This window comes from Antechinus flavipes, chromosome X, assembly GCF_016432865.1.
Source record: "Antechinus flavipes isolate AdamAnt ecotype Samford, QLD, Australia chromosome X, AdamAnt_v2, whole genome shotgun sequence".
NCBI lineage: Eukaryota > Metazoa > Chordata > Mammalia > Dasyuromorphia > Dasyuridae > Antechinus > Antechinus flavipes.
In genome coordinates, this window is record NC_067404.1 from 8,535,312 (window position 1) to 8,555,791 (window position 20,480).

A 20,480-nucleotide genomic window follows, 5' to 3' on the forward strand; every position below is an offset into this window, starting at 1 on the left:
TTCTTTCTCAATTTTTGAGAATAATTTGTGAAGTATGGGTATTAATTGTTCTTTAAAAATATGATAGGATTCTCCTATGAATCCATTAGATTCAGTCCCTCCAGCCTTTCGTACTTCCTTTACAGTTGGATCTATTTCCTTTTCTGAGATCCGAATCTTTAAGATCTCTATCTGGTCTTCTGATAGTTTGGATATTTTATATTTTTGAAGATATTCCTCTTTTTGGTTTGTGTTCTCAGTTTTGTTAGCATATAATTGTACATGATGTGTTCTGATTACTCTTTCTATTTTTTCTAGTTTGGTATGATTTCACTTTGCTTATTTGCTATCTTATTGAGTTGATTTTTTTTTTTTTTTTGCTTTCTTCTCTTTAATCAGATTTAAGAGTTTGCCAATTAGTTTTTTTAAAAACACTTTTAGTTTGATCATTTTTATGTTTTTTGTTTCCAATTTATATTTTACTCTCTAATGTTAACATCTCTTATGTGCTTATTTTAGGTTTATTTGTTGATTTTCTAATTTTTAAAAATGTATATCCAGTTAATTCTCATTTGTTATATCCTTCTTTATTTCTTCCCAATCTTTTTTTCCCTCTCAGTTAAGGTAGATCACCCTTTCCTCTCTTTTTCTTCAGCTAATATTATTCTATAATACTATACTATATACTATAAATAGTATAATTTCATATTTGCAACCCTTTCCAAAAAGGATTTTTCTCACTATCAACCCTCTCTCGCTTTCTCTCATTCTTTCATAATCCCTACAACCATCTGGTCTATTCCCCGCCTTCTTCCTACAATCAAAGCTCCAAGGGATTCATTCTCACTCTCTATATACTTTGTGCCACTGCCTTGTAGAGTCATGGATTTCCCTTTTTCATTATGCCTCATTCTTAGGACAATGCCAATTATTGCAAGAGTTAGAGAGGACACTACATCATATTAGGTCCTCAGTAATCTATGTCCTCTCTTGTTGACCTTTGTTTCTTCTTCTCTATTTGCCTAGAAATCTTTGTGTTCATGTTCTCTCAGTCCTGAGATGCTAGTTACCTCCAGGGGTTCCAACATCCCCCTTTCTAGGACAAGTACTTTTCAAGCAGCACATCATCCATCATAAAGTCTTCATCTCCCTTCACTCATTGAGAATTCATCATTGGAACCCCTCAAAAGTAAGGTCTCCTTCCTTTCTTCCTCCCTTTTATTCTTTATGAGCTATAAATGAGCTATTCATTCATTCCTAATTTCTTCTCTCTTCATCCACTCTCCTATCAGCACTCCTCTTTAAGGCCACAGACGTCACCTTCCTCTCACTGCTAGCCTTTGACCTGACCCTGATGCATCATTCACTCCCCTCTTTGCCTGCCCCAACCCTCCCATATTATGATATAGTCCAATGAAGGAATCATTCACCTATAGGTGACGAGGGGGGACCCCGAAACTCTCTCTAAAACTCTTTGTAGGAGAGATTTGTTGGAATCCTTACAAAGTGTTAACTCATTAGAGTTGATAGAGACAATAGTTATCTAATTTAGCACGGTTCAGTATGATTGATCTGATCCTACGAGGAGATGTTATGGGCCAGAACTTGAAACAAGGTACTAAGTGGAATTGAGGAGACAATGGTTAAGTCTAGTTTATTGATTTAATCCTACAACAAATAATGGTTTCCCAGTGATATAATGATTGGTGTGTACTCAGTGAATAGCATATAAGCAAGAAGCTCTCGGGGCCAGAGTACTCTGGGAGATACAGAAGCCCACAAGCCCACTCTCGGAGGCGGAGTCAGATTCATTCCAACTTTCACCTTGGTGCTGGCTGGAGGCTGAAGAAAGCAGAGGCAAAGGACAAGCTACAAGAGCTCTTGGAACCAAGCAGAGAGATAGGTCTCTATTAAAGCTACCCGGGCCCAAGGAAGGAGAAAATAAATGTTTGGATTTTTATCAGCTGGCTATATTTGAGGTGATTATTACACTGAACTGAAACTAAAGCTGCCTCCAGAAAACCTCCCCAAGAAACCTGCTCCCAGAGAGAACCATTATATTATAAAAAAGGAGAACACCACAGAGCTTCTCCTTGAATCCTGGCCTCTGTAAAAGACCCTGCCTGAGGGAGACAGGACAAACAGCTTCATTCTGTTATCTAGGTGGGGCTAGTTGAGTCTGGAGTTGGAGATTCTAACCCCATTGAATTGGAGATTCATTGAGAAACACTCTTTCAATTCTAAGATTCTCTATTCAAATTCCAGCTCAAGTTGCACCAGCCCCCATTAAGAGCAACCCTCAGCTTGTAGCCAGGGCCTCAATTATAAAATGAGCCAACTTGGGGCTCAGTCCTTGCAGAGGACCTAATATGCCAAGGAATCTCTCTCCATGGCATAGCAGCAACTTCTGCCCACTGAAACAATATTCTCTTTCAGCATTACCCTCTCTTTATCTCCCTCACCTATTTCCCTAACAAGACTTTATATCTCTCTGCCAGGACCTTGCCACTAAGGAATTCAGTCTTTCTATTCATGCATAGCAAAGGCTGACTTTCCAATGCCAATAATAAACTTCTTTTAGCAGTCAAGCTTTTCGGGTTCATAAATTCCTTTATGAAGGACCTCTGTGCCACCTGAAGGGGGTTCCCACAACTCCCTGCCCTGTGCCAAATGCTAGGGGAATTTAGGGGAGCCAGACCTCTTCATTTGGTTCCCTGAACCCTGAACCTGCCACTAACTTCATCATTTAACTCCTTGACCATCAGGAACTCTAAACCTCATCATTTGTAGGGTTCTTTGGGCCATCAGCAGTTCAGTCTATTTTCTCTGGCAGCAGCAGTTCAGTGATTTGCAGTGCTGTTACTTCTGGGTTGCAGACCCTGTCAAGCCTTTGCTCCTGAAGAGCTGTGGCCAAGCTGGCTGTTGAGGCCAAAATAAACTTTACTAGCCTAGAGTCAGGGTCTCTATAGCACTGGAAAGAGGGAAGGGGCAACAGGATGCAGGGGTGGATCTTGATGTAAGAATATTTTGTGTCTTTGGGTTCATTAGCATGGGAGATGAGAAAAGAGTACTGAGTAAGCTCAGAATCAGCAAGCATCAGTTTTTATTTTAAAAAACAACTTTTTAGATCTTGAGTGTCTTAGACCCTGGAAACAATCGGAGTCACTTTGTTTGGTGTATAGCTTTTGATTGGGAGAGGTTTTGAGAGGGTATGGGGATCAGAAAAAATGTCTAGTCCTCTATTTTGTTGTCCAAGTTACATCCAACTTCTTTTCATTGATTAGGCTTAAATTTTCAGGGTGTTTAATTTTTGATTGTATCTTGAATTCCTTTGTTTTTTAGAATATGCCTATTATCTACTTTTTAGTGGATGCACAATAGTCATATTATTTAAATTTCCTTTCCTTTATATTTAAATGTCCCTCTCCTGGATGCTTGCAGAATTTGTTGTCATTAAAATTGCTCAATTTAACTGCTATAGTCTTAGAGTTTGAATGAAGGTTCTCCCCCCACCCCCCCAACCCCAATCCCAGAAATGATCTGTGTATTCTTTCAATTAATGCTTTGTTTTCAATATCCAGAAGTTCTAGACAGTTTACTAAATTATGGTGTTCAGGATTTTTTTTTTCTTTTTCAGTCATGTATGATTTTTGTATTGTCTCTATTTGCAAAGCTTTGGCTTCTATAGAGATTTTTTTAAAAAATGCCATTATGTTTTGCTTCTCCTCTGCCAGACTGTCCTCGATTTCAAAATATTTGTATTCAAAATCTATGTAGTGGGTTTTTTTGGTTTTGTTTTGTTAGAAACTACCACTTTATCTTTGTTTTTTTTTTTTTTTTGTAATCTGCTGATTTTTAAAGCTTTATGAGCTATAAATGAGCTATTCATTCATTCCTAATTTCTTCTTTCATGGTTTTCATTTCTATTTTGTATCATTTGGAATTTCCATGCTGCCTTGAAACATACTTGATGGGGGTGAACCCTGAAACTGTATCCCCTTTAATCTTTAAAAGAAGAGTGATTTGGGTCTCAAGCTCTCCCCTGGGAAAAGCATATCTTCCCAGATAAGCCCTTCCAAGTTAAGTGGCTACATTCAATTGGAGATCTTGGTCAACTCCCCCCCCACTCCCCCCACCCCATTGAAACTGAGATCTTTTGGGGGTGGCCCAGATCCCTTTCAGGGGGTTCCCAGACTCTGGGAAAAGCCTTCAAACTCCCAGTTAAGCAATTTTATTCGATTGGAGATCTCTGTCTGATGGTCCTTTATTGATTAGCCCAGACAGCTCCCAGCCCCAGGCCAATATTTTGCCCATACAACCAGGGGATCTGTTAAACACATTCTGCCAAATTCCTCATTAGGAATTTGCCCATTAAGATGGATCCTTCTTAGTAAACAATAAACTTTCCTTTTCTGCCATTCAGACTTTTTGCATTGGACCTGCACTAACCAGAGGGGATTCCCCACCTCAATTCTCACACCTCTTCTCAACCACTAGCACCACATTTTACCCACAGGTGTATCCTGTGAAATACAGCATTTCATTCGACCCTGATTCATTTTTCTTTATCTTGATATTTGTTAATAGAGCTTCCTAATGTCTTTGAAGTTTTAGTAGTCTTTCCTCCTAGTTTTAGGACTGTTTCTGAGGATTTACCTGTTGTGTTTTGAGTGTTTCATTAAATTCACTCCAACTTGACTTCCACAATGGAAGATTTACATTTCATTGCCCTCCGTTCCTGTTCTAAGTAGCTTCTATTAGGATAGAACTGGCCCCAGCTGGGTCTTAATTCCCTTTTCTTTATGTAAGGTACAGTGACTCATGCTGGATTTCTATCCCATTCCTTCCTGGGCTCGCCTTTCCTCTTTTGGCTAGATTAAATCAATGTCTCCTGCCTTTTTCAAGGTTAGGGGAGGGCAGGGAGGGCATTCTGGACAAAATCTCTGCAGTCTTGGGGGGGAGGGTGTCTCTAACTTACTGGCTATTCTAAATAGGAGGCAGTATGGTTCTCTTTTCTGCCTCTTCCTCATGTGACTGGGAAGAATTAATGTTTGCCCTGCAGGAGGGGTTTGTCAATAAAGTCTGTAGCAGGAATCGATCTCAATGGTATGGATCAGTTTGCATGTACCCATGTACCTATTTAGGAACATGGAGGTTGGTGATAGAGGTGTACTGAAGGTAAAGCTCAAGAATTAATGTTCCTTATTCCTTAAAATCTATGGTTTTCATCTTGTTGGAGTTCTCCCTTTCTTGTCCTATGGACTCGGCTGCAATTGTTTTAGACCTGGCCTGTTGGGATGGGTTTTGTTTTGTTTTTGGAAAGTTAGTGGGGATTGGGGAAAAAGTTAAGTCTATCTCTTCTTATTGGTAACATGATCCTATGACTAAAAACTTTTGAACAATTAGAGCTATCCAAAAGTGGAGTAATTTACTTTGGGAGAAGTACCCTCTCATTGGAAATTTTCATGCAAAGGCCGGATGAGCAATTATATGTTTATATTATAGCTGAGGTTTCTTTTGGGTGTGGGTTGCATTAGACAGATACTTCCAACTCAAATTCTACAACTGTTTCTGAGTGGTTCAATTGAAGAGGTTTGGGGTTCCTGGAGGTCAGGGAACTGAATGAAGAGGTTTGGGGTTGTGTCCCAAAATGATGAGGCTCAGTGCAGGATCCCATCAATTCCCCTAGGATTCGGTACAGGGTAAGGAGTTGTGGGAACCCCTTCTGGTTGGGCAGAGGTCCTTCGTAAAGGAATTTACAAACACTAAAAGCTAGATTGGCAAAAGGAAGTTTATTATTGGCATCGGGAAGTCAGCCTTTGCTATGCATAAATAGAAAGATTGAATTCCTTGGTGGCAAGGTCCTGACAGAGAAGTAAAGCTTCTAGTGGAGGAGTCCTGGAAAAGAGAGAGAGAGATAATGTTTCTAGCAGAGAAATCCTGACAGAAAGGTGAATAAGGTCTCGTAAGGGAAATAGGTGAGAAAGATAAAGAAGGGGTGGTGCTGAAAGAGAATATCATTTCAGTGGGTAGCTGATTAAGCTACTTTAGGCCTTTCGCAAGAAGTGAGTCCCAAGTTGCCTCTTTTTATAATTGAAAAGTTGGCTAGAAGCTGGAGGAAGCTCTTGGTGGGGGCTGGGAGCAGTTTGAGCTGGAATCAAAATAGAGAATCTTGGAATTTTCGGGGCTCTCCTCGTCACAATCATGTACAATACTGTCAGCACCAAAGCTGTTAGTTAACTCAAGGACTCGGGTCCTTGGTGCATCAGTTGGTTTTGTTTGAATTGCTTTGCAGAATGCAATGGTTTGTTCTAAGAATAGTTTCATTCGTCTTTTTTTTCTGCACAGGGTCTTACTCTGTAGATTTTTATGATTTTTATTATGTAGAGTTTTATGACACTGTTCTCTCCTGGTTCTCCTCTTATCTGTTCTTTCTAAGTCTTCATTGATGGTTTATTCTCCACGGTACACCTCTAACTGAGAATATATCCCAAGACACTACTCTAGATCCTCACCTTATCTCTTTTTTATTCATTTTATTTTCAGTTCCAAATTTTCTCCTTTCTTTCACTCCCTTCCCTATCCTATATATATATATATATATATATATATATATATATATATATAAATAAAATCATGTAAAACATTCCAAATTGGCCATTTTGGAAAAAAGAAAAAATATGCCTCAATCCTGATATCTGAATTGTTTCTTTCTGGCTGCGAAGCTCTGAGTCTCAGCCAGGATTCAGTCGAGTAGATTCACAAGCCAGAGAAGGCAGCTTAAGCTCTCGAAACCAAGGAGAGAGATAGGCCTCTAAGAAAAACTAGCCAAGCCCCAAGTGAAGGAGATAAGACTTTGAAGGAGACAATAAAGGATTTGGAATTTAACTTCTGGCTGCTTTTGAGGTGATAATTGAACCTGCTCTAAGAGAACATTATATTTTAAAGAAGAACATTACAATGGCAGAAAGGGATCACATGATCAATCAGCAGAAAAGCAATCAAATAGCAGAAAGGGATTACAATTGGAGAGAATACAGGCTTTTTTTAAAGGTAATATTCTTCTCTAACGTATAATGTTCTCTGGGAGCAGGTTTCTTGGAGGACTTCTGGAGACAGCCTTCGTTTTAGTTCAAAGTAATTACCCCGAATGCAGCCAGGAGTTAAAGTCCATATCCTTTATTGTCTCTTTTCCTGGGGCCCGGTTAGCTTTAATAGAGGCCTATCTCTCTCCTTGGTTTTGAGAGCTTAAGCTGCCTTCTCTGGCTTGTGAATCTCCTTGACTGAATCCTGGCTGAGGCTCAGAGCTTCTAGTGGGCTTGTCCTTCTTGGTCCTGACAGCTCCTCCTTATATATGCTCTCTTAGGAATTATAGTAAGTACTAAGTACATATAAATTAGAGAATCATTATCTCATCAATTCCACTGACCTTGTAAGAATCCTAACAATTTTCTTTCTCCATTTTGCCAAATTTATTTTCCAAGGAACATTTCTTCATTCAATTTCTTCATTTTCCATGCTATTGGCTTTCCCCTACAAACTTTTATAATTCTGCATAGCTCTCACTTCTTTCCCCCATTTTTCTACTATTTTTTTTTTTAAGATTCTTTTTGAGCTCTTCCAAGAGCTCCTTTTGAACTTGAGACTATTTCATATTCTCCCTTTAAGCTTCACTTGTAAGCATTTTGCCACTGCTGTCCTCTTCTGAGTTTACATACTACTCTTGCCTGTCACCATAATAGCTTTCTAGTCTGGGCTCTTCTTGTTTTTGTGTGTGTGTGTTTTTTTTACTCATTTTTAAAAGTTGAGCTCTGCTTCTAGGGTACAAACAGGAAAGACTGTCCCAAGCTTTCTTCTTCTTCTTCTTCTTCTTCTTCTTTTTTTGGGCAGGGGGACAGGGGTTTCTCAATGACTTTCTGCTGCACTGGGGTCAATGCTGCAGGCTTTTCCACTGTGCTATATTGGCCTGGTCTAGTTCCACCTGTTTTCTGGGTTTGGGGGCTCACAATTTGTCTTCTATGGTTACATTGGAGGTCTCACAGCTGGCCTACTGATCTCCGAAACAGGACAGAATAGCATACTGCTGTACTTTGGCTAAGAGCCTTCCACTAGATTCCCCATCCTGGGCCTCCCTGCCCTGGGCCATGTTCCCTCCTGCCCATTTCTGACAGACCTTTCCTGAAGTCCTTCCAAAATATCTTAAGGTGGAAAACTATTACACTCCAAATATTTGTGGGTTCTGTCACTCCAAAATACAGAGGTCTGATCTAGCGTTGATTCTAAGGGAAGCTGGGGAGAGCTGAGGCAATGTCCTGGCTTCTTTCCACCATCTTGGCTCGGCCCTCTACTCTCTCTTCCTGTGACATCTTTAACTCCAGTGGGGGTAAATCATCTTTAATCAAAGGATTCCTTGCCAGATCAGGTGTGGAGGTATAGCAAGGTAAAATATTGAAACACTTTAATGTTTTTAATTAATGCTTTTAAAAAAATATCACTGATATTTCTTAACTTTCCCTCCCCATCATACTGAAGAAATCCAGTTAAGAAAAACAAATCGCCATATTGGTAATGTCTAACAGTGCATGCCTTCCTCTGCACCTGTGGGTGGGAAGAATGTTTCTGGCCCTGGAGACCAGATTAGACACTGAATCAATCCAAGTTTAGATGTCTTTCAGAGCTGGCCTTTACATCAAGGAAGTTAATATAGAAATTGTTCTCTTCGTTTTCCTCATTTCTTGCTTCATTCTATATCGGTTCATACAAGGCTTCTCAAGTTTTTTTTAATCTTCATATTCTTTTTTTTCTTATGGAATAATATTTCCTTACATCACACACCACAGCGAATTTGGCCATGCCCAACCGATGATTTGTTTCCAGTTTTTTTTTGCTAACATGAGAAGGATTGCCATAAATATTTGCATATGTGGGACTTTTCTTTGTTTCTTATCTCCTTAGGCTATATGCCCAGCTGTAGTATCACCAGCTCTGATGATATGAACAATTTAGTGATTTCAAGTCTAATTCCAGATTGTTTTACAAAATAATTGGGCCAATTCCCAGTCTGTCTTCTCACCATCTCTCCAACATTTATTATTTTAATTTTTGTTAAATTGATGGTAATCTGATTAGTAATTTGGAATATTCTTTCATATAGTTGCTAATCATATTCATTTCTTTTTTGAAAACAGTATGTTTATAACGTTTGATCTCTGCAAAACTGTCTTTTAGTCATATATTTGTGATAGTTTTCTAAATATATTGGATTTTTATAAGAGATATTTCATAAAAAGAGTCACATCCCTTCCCCCCATCAACTTTCCCGAGAGGCAGCTGGTGGCACAATGGATAGAGCACTAGCCAGGAAATGTTGTTCTAATTCAAAGTGTTGTTCTGTTATGCCGGTTCCCTTTAATTGACCTGCCTCTGTTTCCCTAATTGTTCTGCCTCAATCACCACCCTTCCCTCCTAATCATTAGAACTGATATAATTTAGGGCTGGCTATACTAAGATTATAAACTGTAAATGTTTGATACAGAATGGAAAAAGACCTTCTATCTTAGATATCATGGCCCCAGCCAGAATGTCTGGTGCCTCCCCCCATTCTGTCAGAACTGGATTGATAGTCTGTTCCCTCTCTCAATGCTCTGACTCCATCCCTGCCTCAGTCTACCCCCTGGTAGCTTGAAGCCACATGCCTATATAAGTCATTGAGAACTCACATTGTTTGCTGGATTCTTGGAGATGATAATCTCATTCAGCCCTGGGACCAAACCATGATCCATTTGGTCCCAGTAAATCTCTCCCTTTCAAATAAAATACTAAAAATTTTCTATCTCTATCTTGCCTCAGTTTCTCTGGCATTACATTTCCACACTAGCTGTGTGACCCTGGGCAAGTTACTTAGCCCTGTTTGTCTTAGTTTCCTCATCTGCAAATCAATCTGGAGAAGGAAATGGCAAGCCATTTCTGTATCTTTGCCAAGAAAACCCCAAATAGGGTCACGGAGAGTCAGACAAGACTGAAAGATGACGGGACAACAACAAAAAGCACCTTCCTCCCAGGGCTGTCATAAGATCAAACGAGATAATTATTTGTAAAAGAATTTAGTACAGTGCCTGGCCCTCTAGAAATGCCCATTTCCTTCCAATAGACAAGGGAATCTGAGTGGGTAACTTCTTGTACTTACTATTGTACTTATTGATTTTGCTTATTTGTAAACTTTCCAAGTTTATAGAGTCAAAATTTTCATTGTTTTTACAATTGCCTCAATCTCTTGTTTAAGACTTCTTTTTTTGCTTTAAGAATTCCTACCAAACCATACATGTGCCCATCTTCTGTTTTCCAGTTTTTTAAATATAACGTGATCTTTTACGTCAAGATTACAATGCTTATTACAGAGCTAAGTTTAATAGTTAATATTCCAAAGCTTATTATGGTATGTCGAAGGGTATTCTACACTGAAGTATAATTCCTGAGAAATTGGTTTTGTTTTCTCTTGTCCAGTAATTCAAGTTTTGGAGTTTATTGAACATTTGGCCACTTTGTCTGTGAGCTGGTCCTGACTCGGCCTGGTCCTCTGATTTGATACTGGAACAAAAGATGCTTATAGGTCATTCGACGGTTCAAAAAAATAAAAAGGAACCTTACTTAGCTAAAGGCTAGTCAACAAAGACAAGCATTTTTCTGAACTTCCATCACCTTTGAAGGTCATTCAGTTGAGCCTAACTTGTTTGCCCGAACTGCCCACAATGCACCTGGAGCTCCTAATGGCTGTTTAGTACTAAGGTGATAAGGAAGTGATGCGAGTCTGAATTTTTATTCCTCTGAGCCAATCAAATCTTGACAGTGATCTCTATATCTTTTAAAGAAAAATTAGCTGAGTTGTATGGGGAGGATTAGGCTATTTCTCCCATTACACCCTAATCCTTGTGAGCAGGTTATTAAGATTTTATAGGAGATCCATAGATCCATATTTAACTGATTACAGCTATTTTTTTCCCCTGAGGCAACTGGGGTTAAGTGACTTGCCCAGGGTTACACAGATAGAAAGTCTGAGACCAGATTTGAACTCAGGACTGGTGCTCTATCCACTGTGCAACCCAGCTGCCCTGATTATAGCTATAATTAATTAAACTTGATCTTCACTACTTCACTAGGAGGTGGTGCATTCTGCAAGCTAGCTGCTTGAGGCAGGTGGCATTATGTTGTTCAGAGCTCCCAATCTGGAGTCAGGAAAAGCTTAGATCCAACCTCAGATATTGACTAGCTGTGTGACCCCGTGAAAGTCACTTCACCTGTCTTGCTTCAGTGCCCTTGTGTGTAAAATGAGGATAGTTACCTCTCTCCCAAAGTTGTTGTGAGGACAAAATAAGATCATATTTAAGATAAGCACTTAGAACAATGCCTGTTTTCCTCAACTGTATATGGCACTTTCACCCAAAATGACCATATATCAGGGCATAAAAACCTCAAAAATCAATGCAGAAAAACAGAAATATTAAATGCATTCTTCTCAGACCATAACACAATAAAAATTACATTCAATAAAAGGCCTTGGAAAGTCAGATTAAAAATTAACTGGAAGCTAACTTAATCCTAAAAAATGAGTGGGTCAAAGAGCAAATTATATAAGCAAGCAACAATTTCATTAAAGATGACAACAATGAGACAACATACCCAGAACTTTCTGTCTTTGAATATTTACATCAATAAAAAAGAAAAAGAGCAGCTCTTTTATTTTTGACTTGGACAGTCATGTTTAAGTCTTTACGGCCTGATGGGCACATCAGACCCTTTGATTTTCTACCATCCCTTCAAATCTGTCCAAGTTCATCTTCGTTGTTTACAAGCCTTAAAAGAGGGATTCTCTAAGAAAAACTCCCCAGGACCAGATGGGGGGGGGATGACACACATATAGAGAATACATGAACCCAGGGCCCCCATGCATGGTGGCAAAAGTTATCATGGTGGTTTATGTGAGAAACTTAATGAATAGATTTTAAAAATAAAAAAAAGCATGAGTTGCATTATAAGAAGTTGTCACAGGGTTCATAGCACATTTTGGTGGTAAAAAGGGATTTGAGGAAGTGGGAAGTGTTGTTGTAGAATAGTGCTGCTCTAGTCTTATTGGGGTCTCTGCTTCAGGCCCGAATGAATACCCCCCTTTAATTTTTCTAGTCTCTGTAATGGGATGCTTATAGGAATCACAAATTCAGAAAGCATTTCTGCTTTGTAATTGTACATTTATTGAACGGAGCACATGCTTGCCATGGTGTTGTCTGTCTAGTCTTGGCTAACGGATTTGTCATGTGATTTCATGCTTGGTTGTCTTCAAACTCTGTAAAGATTGAAAATCTAAATCTCTAAGGCTCAATTAATCGGTTTCTTGTTTCTAAACATGTGCCTGCCTATCTTATGATTATTATGTCACCTGAGTAACCCCCAATTCTCATTTTTGTTCCCTAGGAAGACAGTGTCCATCCAGGGAGGATTCCCGATACAGGCCACTGCCCTATTTCGCTTGTGAGATAGTTAACTTCGGTTTGCCCATAGACAGTGCTCTGATTTGGGGATGGAACCTGCCTTCCCCATAGACGGAGATCATGAATCCTGCCTCATTCAGTACTCTGATCTTCACAGTGTCATAGGTCCGCTCAGTTGACACTTCCGTGTGTCAAAATAGTCATTAGATGACAATATACACAATATGAAGCTTCCCTATTTTTTAAATAGATTGAGCCGTAAGGAAAGTACTTAAGGAAATCACAATGTTTTAGTGTTAAATCTGTGACATCATCAATCCACATTTATTAAATGCCAACTATGGGCCAACTAGGCTTAAGTACTGGGTGTACAAAATGAGGTAAAAAGGCAATCCCTGCCCGAAAGGAGGTTACAATCTAATACAAGAGACAACATACAAATATGTACAAACAAGCTGTGACAGAATAAATAAGAAATAATTAAGATCAGGAAGGTACTGGAATTAAGAGGGGTTGGTGAAGGCTTCCTGTAGAAGATGGGATTTTAACTGAGGCTTCAAGGAAGCCAGGGGTCAGTAGAATAAAGAAGGGAGAACATTCCAGGCACCAGGGACAACCAGAGAAAATGCCTAGAGCTGGGAGATGGGAGGGTTTTGTTCAGTAAATGGCTTAGAGGTGAATGTCCCTGGATCAAACAGTATGTGTTGGGGATTAAGGTATAGGAACACTGGAAAGGGAGGAGGGAGCTATATTAGGAAGAGCTTTGAATGTCAAAGTGAGCATTCTGCATGTGATCCTAGAGGTACAGGAGCCACTGGGATTTACTGAGTTTCCTAGGAGGAGACATGGTCAGCTCTGTGTTTTAGGACTGGAGTAGGGAGAGAATTGAGGCAGGCTGGCAGCCCCCTGTCCCCACCCCCCACTCCCACCCCCAGCTACTGCTGTTATTGCACCAAGGGGGTGACAGTGTCAAGACATCAAGAGATATTGCAGAGGTGACATCTCACCGGCCGTGACAACAGCTTGGATACAGGGGGTGAGAAATAGTGAGGAATTCAGGAAGACTCCTAGGTTGTGAGCTGGGGAGGATGGTGCTGTCCTCTACAATAAAAGAGAAGGTAGAAAGCTTAGAAAAGTTTAGGAGGAAAGATAAGGTGTTTGGTTTTGAAATGTTGAGTTTTAAGATATTGAACAGGCAGTTGGAGAACTTCAGGGTCACGTGATGAACAAGATGGAGGGCTAGATAACTTTCCAGATGCTCCCAAACTTAGGTAAAACAGGAGCTATGCACAAGAGATTTTATATATTTTATATTCTGCTACCTTGCTAATGTGACTGTTTCAATTTTTAGTTGAATCTTGAGTTCTCCAAGTAAACCATCAGGTCATCCACAAAAACTACAATTGTACTAGTTTTTTTTTTAAACCTAAACCCATCTCCCAGTTTCTTGTTCTCGTCTTATTGCTGTAGTTATTTCTGGAACCCTAACACAGTAATGAGTAGATATTGTTAATCTTTAGTATTTCTTCATTCTATCTAAAACTAAGAGGTAGCATTATCTGTAATCTCCCATGAATAGGAATGGTCCATTTATTCTTGCTTTTCAATTTCTTTTTTCAGATATGTATTGGTATTGTATTTGTCAAAAGCTTTTTTAAAAAAAACTATGTACCACTGTATTTTTGTTATTAATATGATCTCATGTAATATTGAGTCAGCCCTGTATTCTTGGCATAAATCCAGAGTCATCTTACTATGTACTTCTTTTGTTTGTATAGCCTCTTTGCTAATTTTCAACGATTGAATATTTTTATTGATATGCAGTAGATATTATAGTTTACTTTCTGTGCCTTCTTTCTCCCTAGATTAGATATCGGGACCATATTTGTGTCATAAAAGGGGTTTGGTAGGATGTTGTCTTTCTCTGGTTTCACCAACAATTCATGTAATATTATGTTAATTATTCTTTGAATGACAGAATTTGCGTGTAAATCCATCTGTTCCTGGGGTGTTTTTTCTTTCTTTAAAAGAAACCAAAAAGGTTTTCTCTTTACTTTTTGTGCCATTTTTTCCCAATACTCTCTCCTATCCCAATAGAACACTTCTAACAAAGTCAGAATTAGAGTTAGGATATAATCTGAATTTTACTGTCTAGGTTATTACCATTACGCATATCATCTGATTCTATTTTTCTTCGCTCTGCATCAACTAATTCATTCCCAGGTTTCTGTCAACAAATATTTATTAAACTCTGAATATGTGCCAGACATATGTGCTAAGTACCTAGGATAAAAAGAAAGGTAAAATGGTCCCTGCCTTATAATGGGGGAAGATACACAAGATATATTCAGGACAAACTGGAGGTAATCTCAGAGGGAAGGGACTTAACACTGAAGGGGAATAGGAAAAACTGTAAGCTGAATAAGGAGAGGAAAGCCAGGAGGTGAAGATGAAAGGAGAGAACATTCAAGGCACCAGGGACAGCCAGTGAAAAGGAAATCAGAAGATGGAGTGTCTTATCCAAGGAATAGCAAAGATTCCGGTGTTTCTGTATCATAAAGTACTTGGGAGAATTGGGGGGTAAGAAGACCAGAAAGTCTGTAAAGGGCTCCTTGTAGTACTTCTTGATTCTCATCTCGATTTTCTCTGAATTCTTCATCTTATTTTCTGTAGTTGAATAGTATTCCATTAAATTTATATGCCACAAATCCCCAAGTGATTGGCTCCCATCTTGTTTCTAACTTTTTGCTATTTTTGTATCTATGAGCTCTGTCCTTTTAACTGCATTTCATAATTCACATCATTTTATTACCTGCTCTATCTCCATCATATTGGTCTTTTGGGAGTACATACCCTACTCTATTAATGTGATATTTCTGGGTCAAAGGCTATGAACAACTTGGCAACTTTTCTCAAACAAGTCCAAATGGTTTTCCAGGATGGTTGGACCAACTCACAGCTCCCCACAGTGTATCGGTGTGCCTAACTGCCCACAGCATGCTTACTGCTCGTGGGAAGGGAAAGTTCAGAGTCGTTTAATTTAGTGACTTGAATCACTCTTTTGTGAATATTGATACTTTTTCCCCCTCGATAATTCTATTTAAAAAAATGTTTTGTTCATATCATTTGATTCCTGCTGATCAGATTTCCACTTGCAGAGAGCTGATATAATCCCAGGACTCTGGGACTGAATGTGATAGACACTGGGGCATACCCATAGAAACCAGTGGGTCTCAGGCTGGATTATAAAAATATAATAGTAGACAGTGGGCTGTGGTAAATGAATATATATACTACAAGGTGGTCAGAAAAGGGGCTATAAGCTACTAGGGCCTAGGGGAACATCTTGATGTGGAAGAAATCCAAGCCTAAGCCTAATGGTGTTATTGGGGGCATGTCCATGTGGATCAAAGGCCTACGAACAAGGAGAGTAGCTGCAAGCCAAAGGTTTGGAATGTGTTAGGTGTCCCTAAAGTTCTCGAGTCACTTGTCGGTCACCATCTTGAGTGTAGAACTCTAGAAAAATATACTGAGGGTCCTCCATGTGGGGCACAATAAGCATAGTATAAACAGAGGCTTGCTAAAGTATCACAAGCCTAACCCTCAGGATATGGAAAAAATGGTTTTATTAGGAGACTATACCAGGGCAGGGGGAGAGGCAGCCCAAACCAGCCTATTTGGCCTTCCCCATGTGACACTGCACCTTAAGATTTTTAATCAAGTATTGTAGGCTCAAAATCCAGCTGTCACTTATGAACCATGGGAACTTGGGCCTCAGTTTAACCATATGGAAGATGGCGATGTTGGGAAGGAACTCTTAGAAGTCCCTTTCAGTTAGAAGTCTTCCCTGTCCCAACTCCAGTAGAAGATAGGCTCCCCGAAAACAGGGGCTATTTTCCTTGTTTTGTTTGTATCTCCTATGCCCAGCACTGCTAGGTGCTCACTGAGGGCTTGCTGAATTGAGTTCAGAGGTCAGACCTCATGAGTCATCTGTGGAAAGGCAGCAGAGGAAACCACAGATTAACAGAATTGCCGAGAAAGAGAAACAGTTTGGCCCAAGTCAGACGTTTCATTGAGAGGCTGGAAAGAGGAAGTGCACAGAGTGCTGGGCCTGGAGTCAGTGAGTCCTGAATTCAAATCCAGCCTCAGACATTGACTAGCTCTGTGACCTGAAGCAAGTCACTTCACGTTTACGTGCCACAGTTTCCTCCTTCGTAAAAGGGGAATTGTAACAGCACCTAATTCCCAGGGCTGTTATGAGGATCAAAAGATAAAATGTGTAAAGGCTTTGCAGACCTTAAAGCACAGACAGTATTCATATAAGCTCTAGGTCTGGAGTCGAAGGAATTGAGTTCGAGTCCTGCTCCGGTGCTTCCTATCTGTAGGTGTGCCACCAGTGAGAGGCTTGGTCCCTTCACATTCTATGATCGTATATCTATTCAAAGGACCATCGAATGGAAGAGGGTTAAGATTTGTACTACTTGGCTCCAAGGGACAGAGTGAAAAATAATGGGCTGGCTTGAAATTGCAGAAAAACTTACCAATTGAGTGCAGTCCCATGGGATGGACAGGCACGGAAAGGCTGTGATCCACATAGCTGGAGCAAACAGTGCTATCAAGGAGATCCCAGATCCAGTCCCCAAATGCTGCTGCATCTCTGCAGGGAAAGGCACCATCCAGCAGAGACTGGATGGCCACTTGTGGGGCATGTCATAGAAGGGAGGGACTCGGGTCCTGTGAAATTCAACCTGGTAATCCATAACCTTTGTGTTTAGGTGGTACATAAGCCAGACAATTCAATCTCATTTTCCTTTCTCTATGCACTCGTCCTGTAGGTTCCCATAAGATCTTCAGTAACTGGAGAAACAAATCATCTTAAAACTCTTCAAGATGTCACTGACACCAGTGGCTCAGATGCTTTTGATTCCTCACTATGCAAACACTGCCCCACTCTGGCAGAGGCAACAACCTCCCAGCTGCCAAAATGAAGTCATTGGAGCAAATGTTTTAAAAACAAAGGCCACTCACATTTCTGTGCTGTTTTATTTCAAGAGGTGAAGCTTTTCAATGACGCCGTCAATGAATGCATTCTTTAAGACAAGAGCATCTTTGTTAAAAGTGGTTTTATACAGAAACAGAATCAAGAGCAAAGTCAATTCCTTGAAACATGCACAGTTTGGTGCACTGGTAACTTGGTGCAGGTGTGGACACAAAAGGGAATTGGAATTCTGAGTAAAGCTATTTTGGTGCTTGTAACCCAAGGACACAATTCTGTTCTGGACCAAGTAGGCTAAAGTCATGTTTAAAAAAAAAAAAAAAAAGATTTGAAAGAGCTACTGTGATGAACTTGACCAACAGGGTCCTGACAACATGGGGGGGCAAGAGAGGAGATAGTAATGCTTTTGATGTATATTTCAGGTTAAGGGGAGGGAAGTGTGGATGTGAAGGAACAGGTAGCAATAAAACAGTGTGAATTATGGAATACAGTTAAAAGGGTAGGCACTCTGAGCCATATGATGTGATGCATATATAGTCAAGGCACATGGTTAGTTAGGATCATTCCAGAGGAGCTGCGATCGGAGAGAACGGAGTAAACGCTAATTCTTCAGGTAACAAAGGGGTCAGAGCTTCATACATAATCTCATGGAAGGGCACTTATTGAGAAATCGATAGACGGATCTCTGGCTCCCTTTGAGATGTACACGTACCAATTTCCTAGCTGGCAGGTGTGACCTCTAACCTACACGATCTCTAGCTAGCTTCCAGATCCGGATTATTACACTGCTTTTTGGCTCCTTTTATGCACCATTCTATTTGCTCTCTTTCCATCTCCACTCTAGGCAAATGATTTTTGAAATCTCAAAATTTGAAGGGCTCCTATCCCCCTAATGAAGGCTCTTTAGTCAGCAAAATGTGCTTTGCTCGGTGACCTGAATTCTGGCCAAGTATTTGCTAAATCTCTCGTTTGGCCATTGACAGACACATGCGCAGGCCTGGCTTTGAAGGATGTGCAGCCTGTAGCTCAGCAGCAACCAAACCCAATACAGGGGATGGGAAGAGAGAAGTACTCTCAGCTACCACACCAGCGCCATTGCTGACTTGGTATTCAGTTTATTCATTCAAGGCAACACAACTGTTAAGCCCCCAGAAGAAAAATATTTCCCGTGTCCTACTTAAACAACTTCCAAGCTAATCCCAGCTGTTAAGAGTCTCTTTTCCTGGATCGAGCTTGGTCAAAGAAGTTCTACCACTCTGGGAACAAGAGGGTGATCTGAAGAGCCCCTCCCCCCAAGAGGACAAAAATACTTAAACACACAAATAGGGAAAGTAGCTACATTGTTCCAACTTTGGACATGAGTAAAACCATCACTTTTTCAACTCAACTGCAAGAGAAAAGCAGAGGAACGGTTTGGTCCATTTTTCTGAACAGGACGCCTCCTGGTTTAAGAACCACATGGGTTCTTTTAATCATTGAGCTGATCCCTACCTGGTTCTCAAAGAGAAGTCTTTAAGTGGGATCTACATGAATGGATGGATGGCACCAATCCCGGAACTTCAACCCCCCCAAAGGAGCAAAGGCGTGGCCCTAATACTGATTCTCTACTGGGAATGGTGTCCGTCCATACGGATCATAGGGGATGTGGCTGAGATGCATTATTTAAATTCCATTAAAGTGCAAATGCTTCGGTGTATAATGGTCACACCAATATGTTTGCCCTCTTTATTCCCAAGCAGCAACTGGAGAAGTGAGGTGGCTCCATCTGGGTGACAACAAAGAGTTCAAAATTACAAGTCCCTTTCCAACAAAGGTGGCAGTGGTGCAGAAGCAGTGACTTGATGGCTCCATTTGGGGGGCACTGGAATACACAAAGAAAAAACCGCAGTCTGGGAACAATGGAAGAAAAGTGGAAGGAAGGGACAGACCAGCAATCAGGAGGAAGTTACTTGGGTTGCTTCTTAAATCCTTGTTCCCTCATATTCTTAGTTTAAGATTGTTCTGGATTTATTTCGCCACACATCTTGGCCAGGTGAGCCCACCGCAGGCGACCGAGACGACGACATAGATGAAAATCTGTGGAGAAATGACATTTCTGTTCGTGAGCAACGTAGCAAGTACACTGAGGCTCTTCCATCCAAGGTACATTCATCAGGAATCACCTCACTATACTCCACCACAGCCCCTCCGATTCCACCATTCTGAAAGTCAATAACAAGTCGAACAAGTACTTTAAGATTTGCGAACTCTGGTGAGGCAACTCGAGCACATTACAAAGCAGTAATCTAAACTCAAGGATCACTGGCTGGTGGTCTAGTACTAAGGCTAGAACCTAACTACTAGACCTTGAACTGCTGATTCCAAGATCAGTTCTTTCTATCTTTCTATGCTGCTTCTCAAGCTGCATTTCCTTCTTATACAAATTGATGGGCTAACTAGGTCTCATTGATCCAACTGATAAATTCAGAATTTATCTAATTTTTTCAAGTTGGGCACCGATTCCTTTGACAGAACCGGAATTTACGGCATTTCAGGTGCAAACGTTAAAGGTAGTCGGGGCCAGCTTCTGGCAAAGGGTACCGTACTCTAGTTCACTGAGGCTTATCTTAATCATGTAGGAGGAGGACAGGTCTGACATGTTAAGGGAAACTGAGGATTGTCTAGAGAAACAGAAGAGATTTTGTTACACAGACTACCCAGAAAGAACGAAAAAACAGATGAGGAATTTGGAATTCCTCTGGCAGAGATGAAATACTTCTTGACTTGCTAGCAATAATTTTATCCTCCAAAAGGTAGTCGGGGGAAATTCTATTCTGGATCTGACTTCTACTACCATAGAGGAACCAGCTGCTAGGACAGAAATGCGGGGAATACTGAGGGTAGATGACCACCACTGAAAGAGAGGCAATTTGGGCATCCTCTGACAAGACCCTAGACACTTCAAAGGCAGGATAGGAATGATCTTATGGACTAACATGCTTAAAGAGCAGTCAGCCCGAAGAAAGGGAACAATTCCAATGAGG

The 20,480-nt window shown here is 40.4% G+C and overlaps 1 protein-coding gene across 2 annotated transcripts in view; it reads right to left on the reverse strand.

Annotated features, from left to right (window-relative positions):
- Positions 1–17,485: 17,485 nt before the first annotated feature.
- VAMP7 (vesicle associated membrane protein 7) overlaps positions 17,486–20,480 on the reverse strand; it is a 45,546-nt gene continuing 42,551 nt past the window's right edge. For both annotated transcript variants that reach the window (XM_051969210.1, XM_051969208.1), the window contains one exon: positions 17,486–19,533. In XM_051969210.1, coding sequence (XP_051825170.1) covers positions 19,465–19,533 — 69 coding nt within the window. In that variant the 3' untranslated portion in view covers positions 17,486–19,464. The remainder of the gene's footprint in view (positions 19,534–20,480) is intronic.